The sequence below is a fragment of the Rhincodon typus genome, unplaced genomic scaffold, assembly GCF_021869965.1.
Source record: "Rhincodon typus isolate 14 unplaced genomic scaffold, sRhiTyp1.1 hic_rhity00003167, whole genome shotgun sequence".
Taxonomy (NCBI): domain Eukaryota; kingdom Metazoa; phylum Chordata; class Chondrichthyes; order Orectolobiformes; family Rhincodontidae; genus Rhincodon; species Rhincodon typus.
This window is the reverse complement of record NW_025968805.1, coordinates 1-20145: the sequence shown is the minus strand read 5'-3', so window position 1 is coordinate 20145 and position 20145 is coordinate 1. Positions and strand designations below refer to the sequence as shown.

At 48.6% G+C, this 20145-nt stretch overlaps 1 protein-coding gene across 1 annotated transcript; it reads left to right on the top strand.

Annotated features, from left to right (window-relative positions):
- Positions 1 to 17437: 17437 nt before the first annotated feature.
- LOC109938678 (FACT complex subunit SSRP1-like) lies at positions 17438 to 19767 on the top strand. Its single transcript, XM_020537023.2, has 2 exons — positions 17438 to 18060; positions 19459 to 19767. Exons 1-2 carry the CDS (start codon positions 18001 to 18003, stop codon positions 19765 to 19767), a joined length of 369 nt encoding a protein of 122 aa, XP_020392612.1. The 5' UTR covers positions 17438 to 18000.
- Positions 19768 to 20145: the final 378 nt, after the last annotated feature.

Below are 20145 nucleotides of genomic sequence, written 5' to 3'. Positions count from 1 at the left end.
GGGGATCAACCCTGGTTCAATGGAGAGTGCAGGAGGGCATGCCAGGAGTAGCACCAGGCATACCTGAAGATGAGGTATCAACCTGATGAAGCCCCCAAACAGGACTACTTGCATGCCAAACAGCGAAAGCAGCAAGTGATAGATGGAGCTAAACGATCTCACAACCAATGGATCAGATCTAAGCTCTGCAGTCCTGCCACATCCTGTGGTGAATGATGGTGGACAATTAAACAAATCACTGGAGGAGGAGGCTCCACAAATATCCCCATCCTCAATGATGGAAGAGCCCAGCATATCAGTGCAAAAGATAAGGCTGAAGCTTTCACAGCAATCTTCAGCCAGAAGTGCCGAGTGGAAGATCCATCTCGGCCTCGTCCAGTGGTCCCCAGCATTACAGATACCAGTCTTCAGCCAATTCGATTCACTCCACGTGATCTCAAGAAACGTTTGGAGACACTGGATACTGTAAAGGCTACGGGCTCTGACAACATTCTGGCAATAGTACTGAAGACTTGTGCTCCAGAACTTGCCGCTCCCTTAGCCAAGCTGTTCCTGTACAGTTACAACACTGGTATCTACCCGATAATGTGGAAAATTGTTCGGGTATGTCCTGTACATAAAAAGCAGGACACATCCAAACCGGCCAGTTACTGCCCCATCAGTCTCCTCTCGATCATCAGTAAAGTGACAGTCACTAACAGTGCTACCAAGCACCTGCTCAGCAATAACCTGCTCAGTGATGCCCAGTTTGGATTCCCCCAGGGCCACTCAGCTCCTGACCTCATTACAGCCTTGATTCAAACATGGACAAAAGAGCTGAATTCCAGAGGCGAGGGGAGAGTGACAGCCCTTGATATCAAGGCTGCATTCGACCGAGTGTGGCATCAAGGAGCCCTGACAAAACTGCGGATGTGAAAATCTGACATAAAAATAGAAAGTGTTGGAGAAACTCTGCAGGTCTGGCAGTAGCTGCTTTTGCACTCCAAACTTTAACACGGTTTTCTTCTCCAAGGTTCTGCCAGAGCTGTTGAGTTTCTCGAGCACTTTCTGTTTTTGAGACAGTCAATGGAAATCAGGGGGTAAACTCTGGTTGGAGTCATCCTGAGCACATTGGAAAATGGTTGTGGATGTTGGAGGGCACAACCCCCTACCCTACATCAAAACAGCTGAAGTGGAGAGGTCGAGAGTGTCAAGTTCTGTGGAGTGACGATCATGAACACTGTGTCCTGGACCTCGCACGTTGATTTGACAGTCAAGAAGGCACAACAATGCCTCTTCTTCCTCAGGTGGCTCAGGAAATTCATATGTCCACAAGAACCCTTACCAACTTTTACAGATGCACCACAGAAAGCATTCTATCTGGGTGCATCGCAGCTTGGCACGGCAACTGCTCGGACCAGGACCGCAAGAAACTACAGTAAGTTGTGAACACAGCCTGGACTACCATGGAAGGAACCTTCCAGCCATGCACTCCACCTACACATCCCATTGCCATGGAAAGGCTGCCAACATCAAAGACCCATCGCACCCCGGTAATGCTCTCCTACAACCTCTTCCATCAGGCAGAAGATACAGAAGCTTGAACACATGCACCAGCAGGTTCAGGAACAGCTTCTTCCCTGCTGTTATTAGACTGAGGAATGGATGCCGCTAACTTCAAATCTGATGTTGGACCTTGCTTTGTGCACCTCCTGTGCAGCGTAACCTATATGCCTCGTTCTGTTAAATCACCCGATGATCTGTATGTCCTTCTGTGATACGATCTGCCTGTACTGCTCGCAAAACAAAACTTTTCACTGTACTTGGGAAAATCAGAACCAGGAACAGGAGTGGGCCATCTGGCCCTTTGAGCCTGCTCTGCCATACAATAAGATCATGGCTGATCTTTTCATGGCCTCAGTTCCACTTATCCACCCTCTAACTGTAACAAATCAAATCAAGTCTCAGCTCCAGAACATCTCTGCAGGAGTTCCCCAGGGTAGTGTCCAAGGCCCAACCATCTTCAGCTGCTTCATTAATGACCTTCCCTCCATCATAAGGGCAGAAGTGGGGATGTTCGCCGATGATTGCACAATGTTCAGTATCATTTGTGACTCCTCAGATGCTGAAGCAGTCCAGGTTCACATGCAACAAGATCTGGACAATATCCAGGCTTGGGCTGACAAGTGGCAAGTGACATTCTATCTCCAACATTCAACTGTGTTACCCTGAAAGAATCCTCCACCATCAACATCCTGAAGGTTATCATTGACCAGAAACTCGATTGGACTAACCATATAAACACAGTAGCTACAAGAGCAGGTCAGAGGCTGGTAATCCTGCAGCGAGTAACTCCCGTCCTGTCTCCCCCCAAAGCCTGTCCCACCATCTACAAGGCACAAGTCAGGAGGGTGATGGAATACTCCCCACTTGCCCCTGGATGGGGCAGCTCCAACAACACTCAAGAAGCTCGACACCATCCAGGACAAAGCAGCCCCCACTTGATTGGCACCACATCCACAAACATCCCACTCCCTCCCCCACCGATGCTCAGTCGCAGCAGTGTGTACCATCTACAAGATGCACTGCAGAAATTCACCAAAGATCCTCAGGCAGCACCTTCCAATCCCACGACCCACTTCCATCGAGAACGACAAGGGGCAGCAGATACATGGGAACACCATCCCCGGCAAGTTCCCCTCCGAGCCACTCACCATCCTGATTTGGAAATATATCCCCGTTCCTTCAGTGTCACTGGGTCAGAATCCTGGAATTCCCTCCCTAAGGGACATTGTGGGCCAACCCACAGCACATGGACTGCAGCGGTTCAAGAAGGCAGCGCACCCCCACCTTCTCAAGGAGGGCAACTAGGGACGGGGCAATAAATGCTGGGCCCAGCCAGCGCTACATTGAATTTACAAATAAAAAAAAGTCAGAACCCTTTCATTACATTCAATTTTGTAACCCGCTCCCTTGAATATGCTAATCTATGTATGAACCACCCTGAACCCCTCAATTAGATTCCAGTCTGTAACTTATTCCTACTAAAAGGAAACTCCTTTAATAGTGATTTCAGTGTGAGAGAGAGCCCAGCTGTGAAAGAACACTCCTTTAATAGTAAACTGGTCAGAAAAATGCGAGTTTGAGACTGAACGTTGGGATGTCTGCTCCCAGGAATGAGTCACCAATGTTTGTCTTGGCTCAAAGTCAATGGGTTATGGTTGGAGCTCTGCTCTATGGAGGGTGGGGAGCACAGAAAAGACAGATTAGCTTCCCATTTGCAACACAACGTCAGCCTGGTATTTAGCAAAGCATTTAACATGGGAGAGCCAGTGGAAATGGACAAAGACATGGAGGGAGAAGCATTCAGCATGGAAAGCTTACATCAGTATTTTTTTTAGCTACAACACTGTCATCTTGCAGGCTAAATGGATCCAAACCCCTTCCCATTTAATTCCCGTTTTACTCAAATCCCTGTACATTTAAAGACAACAATATGGCGCTCCCGCAGCGCTGGCTCTACCAATTGTTGGGACTGAGCATTCGATTCTGAGTTTTGTAACAGATGTGTCGAGTCTGGAATCTGACTCAGAAGGGCATTGGAGTCTCAGTGAGTCAGCTCCCTGCAGTTCATCAGCAATGTGTCTTCAATTAGATGCTAGCTTGTGTTGGGAGTGCATGGGAGCGTACCCCAATGAGGGTCAGCCTGTGTGGGGGGAGGGGGCCAGCGAGGGTCAGCATGCATGTGGGAGGGGGACCCCGCACAACCCAGTGAGGGTCAGCCTCTGCATGTTGTGGGGGTGGGGGTTGTCCCCGCACATCCCAGTGAGGGTCAGCCTACATGTGGTGGGGGGGGTGGGTGGGGGGGGGGGGGGTGGGTCCCCCGCACACCCCAGTGAGGGTCTGCCTGCATTGGGGGGGATCCCCACACAGCCCAGCGAGGGTCAGGGTCTGTGCCTCGGACTGTACCACAGTGAGGGTTGCGTGAGAGACATGGATGACAGTGATAGTTCAAATCCTGATCCCATGTTGTCCCAGTATGTACTTGTGCCCAGAGATTGTCAACTGCAGATATATGCAAAGGGACAGAGTACAAGGTTCTGGAGAGGTTAATTATTAACCCTTATCTGGGCAGTGCGAGCACAAGTCTGGGTTGGATTGAATTCGACAGCTCTCTCCCCCTCTTCCCTCTCCTCCACCTCTCCCCCCACCGCCACCACATCCCCAATCTGACTCAGTCTCAAACAAGGTAAATGTGGAAAGCCTAGCTCAGAATACCTCAGGGGTAGCATCCTCCCCCTCTCCCCCACCATGGCGAGTGGCTGCTCGAGCCTGGTCACTGTCGCACCCCACAAACATTCCCCACCCAGTCCCAGAGCGCACAAACTCAGGGGTTTGCAGGCTGGGAAGATTGGCCTCAATTCCAAGCTCACAGGTGGGTGGGTGAGTGAGGGCAGGGCAGGGCGGAGCTGGTCAGGAGGTTTTTGTGGGTGTCGAGAGTCACACTCGAACATGCAGCACCAAGAGGGGCCAGGCATGATTGGTTTGTGGGAATCAGCAGCCGTCTTTACCTACAGAGAGAGAATGTTGTGGCAGCGCTGGGGAAGAGAAGGAAGCACAGACCGGGATGGGGGCAAGGAGGGGGAGGTTGGTGAGATCATTCCTCGGCCTTTGCAGAATATTGTCCCTGGATTCATTGTCCACAGGCTGAGGGAATTCAAGGCTGAGTTCAAATCCCACTACGATAGGTAGGGATATTGGAATTACGAGTCCAATAACGACCATGAAAATATTGTTCATCGTCGTAAAAACCCATCTGGCTCACTGACGTCCTGACTTTACCTGGTCTGGCCTACATGTGATTCCAGATGCAAATACTATCAGAAATTAGAACAGGATGGGGCCATTCGGCCCCTCGAGCCTACTCCACCATTCAATAGGATCATGGCTGATCCGACATTCCTCATGTTTACTTTCCTGTTCGTTCCCCGTAACGCTTGATACCCCGACTGATCAAGCATCTCTCTCTCTGTGTCCAATATATACAAGGACTCTGCCCTACAGGTCTCTGTGGCAATGAGTTCCAAAGACTCTCAATCCTCAGAAGAAATTCTTCCTTCTCTCAGTCTTGAATTGGTGCCCCTTTATTCTGAGACTGTGCCCTCTGGTTCTAGACCCTCCTTTGGGGGGGAAATCATCTTCTCAGCATTGACCCTGTGAAGCCCCTTAACAATCTGATATATTTCAATGAGATCCCCTCTCATTCCTTTAACCTCCAGTGAGCACAGTCCCAACCTGTTTAACCTTTGCTCAGAAGACAGTCCCTCCATCGCGGAGATCATCCCAGTGAACCTTCTCTGAACTGCCTCCAATGAAATGCTATCTTTCCTTAAATAAGGGGACCTAACCTGCTCACAGTGCTCCAGATGTAGTCTCCCCAGCACCTTGTACAGCTACAGTAAGACTTCCCTTCTCTCATACACCAACCACCTTTAAAATAAGGGCCAAATTCCATGACCCTTCCCGATTCCCTGTGTGCTAGCTTTCGGGGTACAAGTCCCTTTGTGTTGCAGCCTTCTGCAGATTTTCTCTATTTAAATAATACTCTGTTCTTTTGTCCTCCCTTCCAAAGTGAACACCTTCACATTATCCCACATTGTACTCCATTTGCCAACTTTTTTGCCCACTTACTTAAGCTATCAATAGCTCCCTTAAACTGTTTGTATCCCTCTCATAACTTTTCTTCACCAACTGGGCGAGTGTTCTCTGTAAATTTGGCTGCAGGACACTCACTCACTTTCTCCAAGTCATTAATATACATTGTCAACAGTTGCGGTCACGGCACTGATCCCTGTGGAACAGGGCACTAGTTGCCAACTGGAAAAAGAACCCCTTATCCCCACACGCAGTTCCTTGCCCATGAGCCAATTCTCAATCCATTGCAATGGACTACCTCCAACTCTGTGGGCTCTTATCTTACGCCTGAACCTTCTGTGAGCTACCTTGTCAAACGCCTTCTAGAAGCTCAAATACAACACGTCTACTGGTTGGTCCCCCTCTATCCACTCTGGTTGAAACTTCCCCAAAACAAAAACTGATAAATTGGTTAGCCATGACTCGCTTGTCACAGAGCCACATGGGCTCTGATTAATTAGATTATGATTTCCTGAATGTTCTGCTATTACTTCCTTAGTAATTGATTCTGACCAATGGCAGGCTAATCAGCTTTTTGCCCCCCTCCCTTTTCGAATAGGGGTGTCCTTTTGGCAGTTTTTAAAATCTTCCAGCACATCTATCCAAGGAGCTTTGGGAAATTACAACCAATGCATCCACTATCTCTGTGGCTGCCTCTTTTAGGATACTAGGGTACAAGTCATGTGGACCCTCCACATAAACACAGCGGCTACAAGAGCAGGTCAGAGGCTGGGAATCCTGCAGCGAGTAACTCACCTCCTGTCTCCTCCAAAGCCTGTCCCACCATCTACAAGGCACAAGGCAGGAGGGTGATGGAATACTCCCCACTTGCCCTGGATGGGGGCAGCTCCAACAACACTCAAGAAGCTCGATGCCATCCAGGACAAAGCAGCCCCCGCTCGATTGGAACCACATGCACAAACATCCCACTCCCTCCCCCACTGACGCTCAGTCACAGCAGTGTGTACCATCTATAAGATGCTCTGCAGAAATTCACCAAAGATCCTCAGGCAGCACCTTCCAAACCCACGACCCACTTCCATCTAGAAGGACAAGGGCAGCAGATACATGGGAACACCACCCCCTGCAAGTTCCCCTCCGAGCCACTCCCCATCCTGACTTGGAAATATATCCCCGTTCCTTCAGTGTCACTGGGACAGAATCCTGGAATTCCCTCCCTAAGGGACATTGTGGGTCAACCCACAGAACATGGACTGCAGTGGTTCAAGAAGGCAGCTCACCCCCACCTTCTCAAGCGGGGCAATGAATGCTGGCCAGCCAGTGACACCCACATTCTGCAAATGAATAGATTTTAAAAAAGGCATCAGGACCAGGGGAGTTATCCACCTTTAGACCCATTAGTTTGTCCAATACTGCTTCTCCAGCCATGATAATGGGATTTAACTCCTCCTCTGTATTCTTTAGTATTAATGGGATGTTCAAACATCTTCCACGATAAAGACTGATGCAAAGTATCTGTGTAACTCCTCTGCCATTTCCTTATTCCCCAAAACCATCTCTCCAGACTCATTTTCTAAGTGGCCTCTTCAACTTTGATCTCGGTTAACTTTGATCTCCGTTTCCTTTTCATACATTTATAGAAGCTCTTACTGTTGGTTTCTAAGATTCCTCTTCTTAGTCCTCATTTGCCCGATTCTGATTTTATCCCAGTCTTCGGGATTGTCATTGACTATGGCTGCCTTTGTTCCTCCTTTCATTGTAATTCCGTTTGTTTTAGATAAACACAGCTGTTTCAGGGTGTAACAGTCTGTAACCTCACGGCCCGGCATATCCCCCAATCAACCGTTACCATCAAGCCAGGGGATCAACCCTGGTTCAATGGAGAGTGCATGCCAGGAGCAGGACCAGGCAACCTGAAGATGACGTATCAACCTGGTGAAGCCCCCAAACAGGGCTACTTGCATGCCAAACAGCGAAAGCAGCAACTGATAGACAGAGCTAAGCAGTCGCATGACCTTTGCAGTCCTGCCACTTCCAGTTGCGAAAGGTGGTGGACAATTAAACAACTCACTGGGAGGATGCTCTAGTAAGATCCTTCGCTCTGTCCCTGTCAGCCCTGTCCCCACCTCCAATCCTCCCGCCAACCCCCGTGTCACCCTCAACTCCGCCACACCCTCCGCTCCATCCATGCCACTCCATCCTGATCACCCTCAACCCCTCCCATGTTCTGTCTTGTCACACTTAACCCCACGCAGCTGCAGCCTTCACTCTTACCCCATTACTCCGCACCCCCATTCTGTCCCTGCATTCCCCTAGCCCCCGTTACTCCAAACCTGCAGTACCTTATCGTTACTTGACCCCTTCACCCCCTTACTCAGTCATTCCATTACTGTGTCCTTCCATTACTCTTCCCACCCTTAAGCTGACAACCCATTACACTTACCCTGTTACTCAGTCCACCCATTAATATGATCCTTCATTACCATTACCCCTGTTACCCCATCACCTTTATCGCTGTGACTCTGTTCCTTCATTACCCTTACCGTGTTATTCTGTCCCAGCGTTACTTTTATCCGTGTTTCCTAATGCTTTTGTTACCCCTATTCTGTCCCTGCATTAGCCTTCCCCCTTCATTGGTCCAGTGTTACATTTACTCCACTATTACTGGAATACTTCCCTCTCTGACTCTGATCCTACATGACACTTACTGCTGTTACTCCATTCCCCCCCCCAATTACTTTAACCCTACTCCGTTATTCCATACCTGCATCACCCTAGCCCCCTTACTCTGTCCCTCCATTACTCGATGCCCCTCTCTGTTACTCTTCCTCTGTTACTTGACCTCCTGCTACCGTGTTACTCTCAGTCTCTCTCACCTGCTTTGCTTATTCTGCTACTTGACTCCTGTCTGCCCCACCCACCATTGCCCACTTCCTCTCTCTCTCCCCTAGTCTCCCATTACTCTCTCTCTCCCACCACTTTTTCCCGTTCCTTTTCTTTATCACTCTCTCCTTCTCCATTACACCATCTCATTGCCCCTTCTCTTTATTCTTCCCTCCTTCTCTCTTTTCATTCTTATCTCCCTCTATCTTGCTCTTCATCTCCACCCATTCCTCTCTCTCTCTTTTTATTCTTGTCCATCCACATTTCTCTTTATTCCTCTCCTGCATTCCTCCTTCTCTCTCTTTATTCCCTTCCTTCCATCACTCTCTATTCCTCTCTGTTTGTTCAATTCTCTCTTGTCTTTCTCTCTCTCTCACACACACACACAATCTCAGATGCCTACCTGTGTCACAAAGCATGTCTCTTGTGGTCTCAGTCTCTTTCTCCAGTGTCCAAGCGTCAGACAGTAGGGAGTTTCTCACGCTTTAACGCACTGTCAGGTAGGAGGTCTCCCGTGTCCCACTGTCAGGAATAGGGAGTCTCCCGTGTCCCACCGTCGAGAGTAGGGTGTTTCCTGTGTCTCGGTGCCTGCAGCTCCCCGCTCTGTCCAGTCTTCACTGCCACAAACTTCCTGCCGCCTGCGGGGAAGACTGGGATACCCTCCAAATCCTCACCCAAGGGACCTCGATCCGGAGCAACAGTCGGAGATACAGCCTCTCGTTCTTTCGCCACCGCTCAAACTCCTTTAACTCTATCGGAGGAAGTCAGGGTGGTGGCCGGGGGAAGAACCGTCCCCGTACAACGGCTCTTACTCTCCAGGAACGGGTCCGATTTTTCCTCCGGGAGAGGGCGGATCCGTCCACATGAACACGGACGACTCCGCCCATTCAACAATAACCCCGCCCATTCGGCATTAAACTCCGCCCACCGATCGGTAAACCCCGCCCCTCGCCCTAAACCCCGCCCCCTCCCCATAAACCAGTCCTTACCCTAAACCCCGCCCACGCACCGCAAACTAACCCCGCCCCTCCAATCAAACCGCGCCCCGTCGACAAGACCACGCCCCCGAGCCCTTAAATTCGCCGCCTTCCACACGGGACACCTAAATCCCGCCCACCACGCTAAGACCCGCCTCCCTATACACCGCGCCCTATCGCTGAAGCCCTCTGCCCTCTCTTCAAATCATGCCCCGCCCTCTAATCACGCCCCTCCACCTAAACCCCACCCCTCTCCTGTACGATCTCAGGCTAAGCTCCGCCCAAATCCTACACACCCCCGCACGCGCCGGTTCCCGCTTCTACATAAACCCTGCCCCCTCCCGACTCCACCTCCCTCTAAATTCTGACCAATCCAAACACTTGCCCACACTAAACCCCGCCCAACGATCAGCCCGCCCCTCAAACGGCGCCCCATATAATTGCCGCCGTTCAATAAGCCCCGCCCACCACCAAGCCACGCCCCTCTAATTCCCAGTCCTCTCTCAAAACCCCGGCGACCTATTCACCGACTTCACTCTCTCCTTCCCTTCACCTCCCCAGGGACGAAGAGGTTCAAATGTCCAATGTCACCTCTAACATGAGGATATGGAGTGAGTGGGGGAAGCTTTGTTTCTCTGGCTACTGGGTTTAAAAAAGTAGTGGCCCCAAATTGTTTGGGGGGAGGGGAGAACCGTGCATCACGGCGTAAAACCGGCCAGGGGTGACGAGGGCGCCCCGCGTCAGGACGCACCCGTGTGACGTCAGGAAGCACACATGGAGCCCCCGAGACACCATAAAGCGTCATGACGTCATCACGCGACGTCTGAATGGCTCAGATGGGGAGGGGTTTAAAACTTTGCTGATTATTATTTGTTATTATTCACTTTCTTTGTGAGGAATTGATCCTGAGGTGCATGCTGTTAGAGATGGGGAGTGATTTACAACACACTCCACTCCATCATGGTTAATATTTATGATCAATAGCATTGGAATAACTGCCCAGAGCCTGGTATCCCATCACCCTATTCCCCTCCCCCTACCCTTTATTGGCATGTGCTGTCCCAGTACATGGGCACTGACCAGCCAGTTCAGAGCCAGTCCCTGCAGTGACGAGATTCTCTGACTCTCCTGTTTATATGTGTCAGCCTGGGCTCCCTGATCAGATCCCGGGTAAACAAACCCAATCAGGGAACTCTCAGTCAATGAGATCCACTTCATTCCCGTCACTACATCCCCCAATTTCTGCCACCCCCCCCGCCCCCCACCTTCCAGTCTGGCTGGTCTTAACAGGCCACAGAAGGGGTCATTTCGGTCGACCGCCCTTCTTCCGCGGCTATGTTTGAGCCCGGATGTCTTTGGAGAGGGTGTCCACGAATGCACTTGACACGTTTAGGGAGAGGTGGACTCCGCAAGGGAGTGGGGAGGTGCGGTTGAGTGCTTTATTTCCACCTCCAATTCTATTTTGATTTAATCCCTACTCTCTCCCTTCGTTTTCTTTTCATGTAAGTTACTGCTTGTTTACTGGTTCCTTGGCCACATGGATGTTTTTCCTGTTGGTGAAAATATTGAGTCGAACTGTTTACACAATGGTGTTTTCCTCTGTCCCACACACAAAAAAAGAAAATATAGGCCTGGTCTTTTTCTTGTTGCTTCTCCTGGAACGTAGCCCATCTCTTGCACCCAGAGCATCCCAGGAGAAATTCCTACTCTTCCTCAGGCAGTAACAGTATCGAGGCTGCAACATTAGCTGCATCCATCTTAGACTCTGAGGTTTCTTTGACACTAGCGGGAGGGGGAGAACCACGGTTTCTCACAGCCTTCCCAGCTGTTCTGAGGGGCCGGTTATGTTTTTCTCCTGCCCCTTTGCGAGGTAACAGCTTTCAGTGATCCACGTGTTTTTTTCAGGACTGCCTCACGTACCTGAACTTTGTACGTCACAAATGCAGAAATTGCTGGTAAAGCTCAGCCGGTCTGGCAGCATATGTGAAGAGAAATCAGAGTTGACGTTTCGGATCGGTCCGGTGACCCTTCCTCCTGCTTGGAGGATCTTGTGTCCGGCATGGGCATTCTTGATGTCATTTCACCCTGCCCCCAGGTGCTAGATCAGAATTAACTTGGTGCAGAGTCTTCTCTCCATTAGCAACTCTGCTGGAGCTGTCCCTTTAGTTACATGAGGGGTGATCCTATAATCAAACAGGAATAGGGACAGTTTGGTATCGAGTGAAGCTGTAGGCTGTTTCTGTAAGACTGCCTTCAACTTTTGGACTGCTCTTTCTGCCAGACTATTTGGTTGATGGATGGTGTGGAGCTATCTGAACATGCCAAGTGCCATTCAACTTTAGGAAATACTCAAAATCCCTGCTGGTAAATGACGTCCCATTGTCCTTAACCAAAACTTCCAGGAGTCACTCTGTCACGAATGATGCTCGCAGCTTTTCAATCATCAACCCTGAGTTTGATGAATGAACGTTATGCACGTCCAACCACTTTGAACGTGCATCCACAATGACCAAGAACATTGACCCCATGAAAGGACCGGCATAGTCAATGTGTAACTGAGTCCAGGGTTTACCCGGCCATTTCTATGAATGTGGGGGAACTGCTGGCACTAATGTTTTGTCCTTGTTGGTACTCTGGGCACTGCCCCACCGACACTAGTATGTTGGTATCTAATCCTGGCCACCTGACGTAACTTCTTGCCAATATTTTCATTTTGGAAACCCCTGGATGACCTTGGTGGAGTTCAGCCAGTATCTGGCGCGACCTTTCCACAGGACAGACGCTCTAGCTCCCCACAATAATATATCGATGTCTACTGTGATCTGGTCTCGCTCTAGAAAGGTTTCAGTTCTGTTCATGATTCACCCATCACCACCAGCTGTTTTAGTTTTGCCAGGATGGGATCTTTTTGTGTCCACAGTCAGATATTGTCAGAGGTGACCGGAAGGATATCCAGAAAGTTTAAAATGGGAATGCACTCTTCCGGGGAGGCACCAATACCAATGGTGTATCTGCCAGTGGGATGCAGCTCAAGGCACCTATATTTGCCACTTGGCCACCTGGTTAGGGTTCCAACTTGTAATTGTACACACTGAGAATAAGGGCCTACCGCTGAATTTGACCAGAAGCTATTGGCGGCATGGCCTTGTCTTTAACTAGGGGCTTGTGGTCTGTTACTATCACAAATTTACGTACGTAAAGGTATTGGTGGAACTTTCTCACATCATAGGTAACTGACAAACCTTCCTTCTCTTTCTGGGTGTATTTGTGTGCGGCACCAGCCAAAAGGTCCGGGACGCGTACGTTATCAGGCACTCCTCTTCTTTGGGCCACCGGTGAGCCAACATTATCCCTATACCGTATGGGGAGGCATTGCATGTCAGCACCACATCTCACTTGGAATAGTAGTGGGCCAACACCTTCGATGATGAAAGCTGCTTCTTCATTTCCCTCAAGGCTACTTCTTGGCTATGCGACCATTTCCAAGGCTGATCCCAGGTGTCAGGGTGCCAAGATGGAGGCCAGGTTTTGTATGAATTTTCCGTAATAATTCACCAACACGAGGAAAGACCTATGCTCTGGTACAGACGAGAGAGCCAGAGCACCTCTGATCGCCCTCACTTTATCTTCCAATGGGTGTAACCCGGTCTGGTCGACTCTGTAGCGCAAGGAGGTTACTATTACACCCACCTAGGGGAAACATTTAAGGGCTTTGTCTTTATTGATCTTCGCTGTTATTAGCACGCCATCCAAGTAAATGGCAACCTGGGGTAGACGTTGTAAAATGTTCTCCATGGTCCGTTAGAAAAGGATGCAGGCTGATGTTACCCCAAATGGCAACCTCGTGTATTGGTACAAACCCGTATGGTTTTTAATTGTGGCGTATTTCTGGGACTCCTTATCTAGTCGCAATTGCAGTAGGTGTAGCTCCCCCCTATCCTGTGCCTGCTTTGCGTATAAAATCTTCTCTGCGGGAGATTGGGTATTTATCCACAAAGGTGAACCGACCCATCAAGCTTCACAATTGGCACGACCGGTGCTGCCCATTCCACACCCTGGGCTGGTTTAATAATTCCCTCACTTCCCAGCCTCTTGGTTTCTGCCTCTACTTTCACCCGTAAGGCAGGTGGCACCAGGTGGGCCCTCACAGGATTGTGGGATTGTTTCCTGGTCAATATGTAAGTTTGCCTTGGCTCCTGTGACAGTCCCTGGACCTTCCTGAAAAATTTCTGGATGTTTAGTTAGGACTTCACTCAGGAAGCCATTTTTCAATCGAAAAATGTGAGCCAATCAAGATGGATCTTTCTCAAACAATTTCACCCCCATCAAGCTTGGGCCTGAACTTTTTACTACAATCAGTGATAACTGCACCAACTGCTTATCATAGGAGACTGGAACCGAAGTCGTAACCTAATTTGTGACAGTTCCCCAGCACATCTTCTCAGTCTGGCCAAGGGTTTGCACAAATTTAAGGGTTGGAGTCCAGAGCGGACCTTGTTAAAGACTGGTTCTGCAATCACTGATGACTCTGTGACGGTATCAACATCCACGACAACTGGGTGACCATTGAACCGGAAATTTGTTTTGATTGGTCCAGAACAGATGCGATAGAGATGGAGGAAATGGGAGAATGGAATGGAGTCTTTACAGGAACCAGGGTGTGAGGATGTATAGTCCAGGTAGCTGTGGAAGTTGGTTGGTTTGTACTTGGATATTAGTGGCCAGTCTGTCCGCAGAAATAGAAACAGATGTTGAGGGAGGGAAGGCAGGATGGACCAGGTGAAAGTGAGGGTTGGGTGGAAAGTGTAAGCAAAATAGATTAAACGTTTCCAATTCTGGACCAGAGAGGGAGGCAGCACTGATGATATCATTGATATACAAGACAAAGAGTTGCGGGTAGGGGCCGGAAGAGGACTGGAACAAGGAATGTTCCACGTACCCCATGAAGAGACAGGCATAACTAGGGCCCATGCGGGTACCCATGGCCACCCCTCTGACCTGAAGAAAATGAGGGTTGAAAGAGAAGTTGTTGAGGGTGAGGATGAGCGGAGGAGGATGTTGGTGGGTGGGGACGGTTCAGGCCTTTGCTCCAGGAAGAAGCAGAGAGCCCTGAGACCATCCTGGTGGGGGTGTGGATGTGTAAAGGGATTGCATGTCCATGGGAAAGAGGAGGCAGCTGGAGCATGCAAACTGGAAATTCCGAAACTGACATAAAGCATCAGAGGAATTGCGGATGTAAGTGGGAAGGGGCTGAACAAGGGGAGAAAAATTGAGTCAACATAGGAAGAGAAGGGTTCTGTGGAGTAGAACTCACTTATGTGAGGGTCTGTCCATGAGGTCCCTGCTCCTAGAGATGGAACGTAATTTACAACACACGTCACTTCATCATTATTTACTATTAAGTTAATGTTTATTGTTTGTTATTCAATGTCATTATTATTATTTATTGTCTATTATTTATTGTCCATTACTTATTGTTGGTAATAATTATTATTAGATACTTGTTTAATAGTGTTAAATATTTGTTACTGTTCATAATTATTTATTATTTCATGTTATTTATTTTGTATATTTTAACATTTATTATTTGTAATTCATTTCTTGCATATTATTTATTGTTATTTAACATTTAATTTTTTCTATTTATTGTCTACTATGTATTTGTTTATCCTTTACTAGAATTTACCACATCTGTATTGTTAGCCATTATTTAAAATTTAGGACGTTCTTACTGTTTTCATTTATATTTATTGTTCATTATTATAAATATTTATTGTTGCTTAGCATTGTTCAATAGGGCAGGACTTATAGAGTTAATAGTAAGGTCCTGGGGAACGTTGCCGAACAAAGAGACCTTGGAGTGCAGGTTCATAGTTCCTGGAGTCGCAAATAGACAGGGTAATGAAGAAGACGTTTGGTACGCTTGCCTTTATTGGTCAGTGTGTTGAGTACAGGAGTTTGGAGGTCACGTTGTCGCTGTACAGGATGTCGGTTAGGCCACTTTTGAAATACTGCGCTCATTTCTGGTCTCCTTGCTATCGGAGGGATATTGTTAAACTTGAAAGAGTTCAGAAAAGATTCACAAGGATGTTGCTGTGGTTTGAGGGTTTGAGCTGTAGGGAGAGGCTGAACTGGCTGGGGCTTTTTCCTCTGGAGCATCAGAGGCTGAGGGGTGACCTTATAGAGGTTTATAAAATCATGGGCATGGATAGGGTGAATAGTCAAGATCTTTTCCCCAGGGTGGGGGAATCCAAAACTAGAGGGCATTGGTTTAAGGTGAGAGGGCAAAGATTTAAAAGGGATCTAAGGGTCAACTTTTTCATGCAGAGAGTGGTGTGTGTATGGAATGAACTGCCAGAGGAAGTGGTGGAGGCGGGTACAATTAAAACATTTAAAAGGCATCTGGATAGTTACATGAATAGGAAGGGTTTAGAGGGATATGAGCCAAATGCTGGCAAATGGCACTAGATTAATTTAGGATATCTGGTCAGCATGGATGGGTTGGACCGAAGGGTCTGTTTCTGTACTGTACAGCTGTAGGACTCTGTATATTATTTGTTTATTATATATTCTTGATATTGTATATTTAGTAATTGTTATTATTTAGTGCTATTGACTTTTTAATTAATTATTTACAGGTATTATTTACCATTATTCATTATATTACTATGTATTTGTTCACTGTTCATTATCTATGATCATTACTCATTAATCACTATTCATTAATTATTTTTGTTATTTATGATTAATTTTGTCATTAATCATTATTTACCCTGCATTTATTGAATGATTTATGATAATTATTTGTTATTTACTATATTTTATATACTCAATAATTATTGTACGATATGTCTTTATTCATTCATTTTACCATTATTAATTATTTAGAATTAAGTTATTGTATGTTATTTGCTGATTATTTATTTCTTAGTGTATTATTTACAAATATTAATAAACACTACTGTATATTTATTATTTACCATTAATTATTATTTATCATATTTACTGTTTATTATTTACAATTAATGACTATCTCACGATTTGCTATATATTTATTTTGTTTATTGTTTATTCATTATCTATTATTTAAAATTATGAATCAATATTTATTGTTCACTTTTTTTGTTTATTTTAATTATCATTCATTGTACATTTGTTATTGTTTACTGTTATTCGTCATCTTTAGTCATTTACTATATGTTATTGTTTATTATTTACTGTTATTTATGATCATTAATTGTTTTATTTTTGTTGTTTATTAATTTTTTAATAAAATTCCGATATTCTACCTGACCTCTGACCCCCCAAACCTGAGCGCGGGAAGGAAGGTCATGAAGAGGAAAATAAACCAGAGGGACTACTCCGGCTTTTAATTCCACTTTAAGTGATGAGGAGAAAGAGCCAGAGTGAGAGAGAGAAAGAAATAGATAAAATGTACAAAAAAAAACTTTTTATAAATGTTCCCTCGAGCCTAAACCCGCTGTTCAGTTTCCGGTTCCGGTCTGGGGCCGCGCATCTGTCACCCTTTGTGTTGGGTGAGCCGCCTGCATTAGTTTCCGGTTCCGGTCTGGGGCGGCGCTTCGGTGACCATCTGTGTTGGGTGAGCCGCCTGCATTAGTTTCCGGTTCCGGTCCCGCGCTCATGTGACCCCCATCGTGTTTACGGCCGGGAGGTCGGCGGTTTCTGGTTCCGGTCCGCTCTTGGCGCTCACGTGGTGCCGGCGGGTAGAAGCGGGAGCGGGACAGTTCCGGGCCGAGTGGCAGCGTCTCCTCCTGCATCGTCTGGGTCTGGGGGAGGGGGTGTCTTGTTGGCTCGGGGTGGGACAGCTCGGGGAGGAGGGCAGTGTCTGGGGGAGAAGGGTACAAACGGCTGGCTTTGGGCAGGCCCTCCCCGGGCGAGAGGGGGTCACTTGGCCCGGCGGGCGGCGACCTCGCCACCCCCTCCCGAGAGGGGGGGGTCACTAGGCCCTCCCCGGGCCAGAGGGGGTCACTAGGCCAGAGGGGGTCACCAGGCCCTCCCCAGGCCAGAGGGTGTACCAGGCCCAGCAGGAGGAGGCCTCCGGGCCACTGAGCCGAGAGGCGCAGGGAGACCGGGAACCCAGTGTTTTGGAGCAGGGGCTTGCCCAGGATCGGACAGTCTCCGTTGGCTGACCAGCAGGTGCTTAGAGCCCAGGCAGAGAAAGACCGTTTGTAGTTGGGTGCCCAGTGGGAGAGAGACAGACCGGGGATCGTTGGGTGCCCAGTGGGAGAGAGACAGACCGGGGATCGTTGGGTGCCCAGTGGGAGAGAGACAAACAGGCCTTTGGTTTGCAGCCAAGGAGGCCCTCGGGCAAAAGGTCACCAGTGAAAGGAGCAGGTAGCAGCCGCTGCCCAGTGCCCGCTGCTGCTACTCTGTCAACGTTGCAGCCCAACAGCCCGGCCGGCGAGGTGAGCCAGCGATCGCCCAGCCGGCAGCCTGACTGTACAGCTGCTGATACGAGGTGGGACCCTCTCCCATATAGGGCAACATGGCGAGCTCTGACATCCTCGAATACAATGACATCTACCAGGAGCTGAAAGGAACAATGGTATGTACTCGCAAGATGGGGAGGGGGGGGTTGGTGTCTGGAGAGGAAACCTCAACGTCAGGACTGTACAGAAATGAGTACCTGCCTTTGGTGGGAGGAGGTGGTTGAAGATACAGTGATAGGGTGAAACAGGGTGATATTCGATGGGGGGCGCGGTACGATATTAGATTTTTTTTTTTGGATTCATTGATGGGATGTGGGCATGACTGGCTGGGTCAGCATTTGTTGCCTGATCCTAATTGTTGAGAGTCAACCACATTGCTGTGGGTCTGGAGTCATACGTAGGCCAGACCAGGTGAGGATGGCAGATTTCTTTCCCTGAAGGAGACTAGAGAACCGGATGAACCACCATCTGCTGTCGCAGGATTTGACTCCAGGTCTCCGGATGAATTGGCTCACGATACTACCACTAGGTCATCACCTCCCTTTGAATGGGGAATGGGGTCACATCTGCCCTTGGTGTGGTGAGATCCCTGAGCTGGAAATTTGCACAATGACCACCTCCTGATCTCTGTCCCATAGTCTCCTCTCAGCACCCTACCCCACTCCAGGGGAGACCCCTCATGATACTGAACATCTCCCCCTAAGCCTTCTGTGCTCGACGGAAAACCCTATCAGAGAGGCTGCACGTGACCTGAAGTCATACAGGTGTACAGCATAGAAACAGACCCTTCAGCCCAACTCGTCCACACTGACCAGTTATCCTAAATTAATCTGGTCCTATTTGCCAGCATTTGGCCCATATTCCTCTAAGCCCTTCCTTTTCATATACCCATCCTGATGCCTTTTAAATGTTGTCATTGTACCAGCCTCCACCACTTCCTCTGGCAGCTCATTCCATACACGCGCCACCCTCTGTGTGGAAAAAGTTGCCCCTTAGGTCCCTTTTAACTCTTTCTCCTCCCACCTTAAACCAATGCCCCTCCAGTTTTGGAGACCCCCACCCTGGGGAAAAGACCTTGTCTATTTACCCTATCGATGCCCCTCGTGATTTTATAAACCTCTATAAGGTCACCCCTCAGCCTCCAACACTCCAGGGAAAATAGCCCTAGCCTATTCAGCCTCTCCCTGTAGCTCAAACCTTCCAAACCTGGCAATATCCTTGTAAATCTTTTCTGAACCCTTTCAAGTTTCACACCATCCTTCCTATAGCAGGGAGACCAGAACTGAATGCAGTATTCCAAAATTGGGCTCATCAGTGTCCTGTACAGCTGTAACATAATCTCCCAACCGCTATATTTGCTCGATTCATGGAACAATAAAGGCCAGCATACCAAACACCACCTTCACTGCCCTGCCTGAAGTCTCTTACTTCCTGGTGGTGAGGGTGAGGAGGGAGATCTCTGTAAAGGATTGTGTTGTAACCTGTGAGCTGTTGCTACTCCCAACCCCATGCAGATCGATGGACGCCTGCGTCTGAGCCGTCAGACAATTGTCTTTAAGAACAGTAAGACCGGGAAAGTGGACAGTGTCCAAGCCTCAGACGTCAGTGATGGCGTGTGGCGTCGTGTTGCCAGGGGTTATGGCATCAGGCTCCAACTGAAGAATGGCAACCTCTGCAAGTTTGATGGATTCCGGGAAGGGGTGAGTGTGGAAAGACAGACCAAGCCTGAGGCTATCGGGAAGGAGAATCTCCCTCCTGGCCCCTCTTTCTCCACCCCCCACCCAGCCACCTCTGGTCAGGAGAGCACTCGAATTCTGTCTTGACAACTTGTTTTCCTGCCTGCAGTCACACCACTCAACCCATTGCATCTATCCCTGTGCTCGCTGATCTTAGAGCTGATCTCTTGTCCTGCTCCATCTGCCCCACTCCCTCCCTCAACCACGCATGTGAGTAGGTGCACAGTATCCCCCACCTCCCCCAAAGTGTTAGCTAACGGAGGGATATAGAGACCGGAACCGTACACAGTGCTCCCAGTGTGGGTCTAACTGAGGGATATAGAGACCGGAACTGTGCACGGTGCTCCCAGTGTGCTCTCAGCAAACAGCCATCTGTACTTGCTGGTCACTATCTTCTGTCTCTCTCTGTCTCTCTCTGTCTGTCTCTCTCTGTCTCTCTCTGTCTCTCTCTGTCTCTCTCTGTCT

Coding starts and splice junctions, on each gene's coding strand:
- LOC109938678 (XM_020537023.2), top strand. CDS start 18,001: ATGGCGAGCTCTGACATCCTCGAATACAATGACATCTACCAGGAGCTG. Junction 18,061..19,458: donor AGGAGCTGAAAGGAACAATG/GTATGTACTCGC, acceptor AACCCCATGCAG/ATCGATGGACGCCTGCGTCT.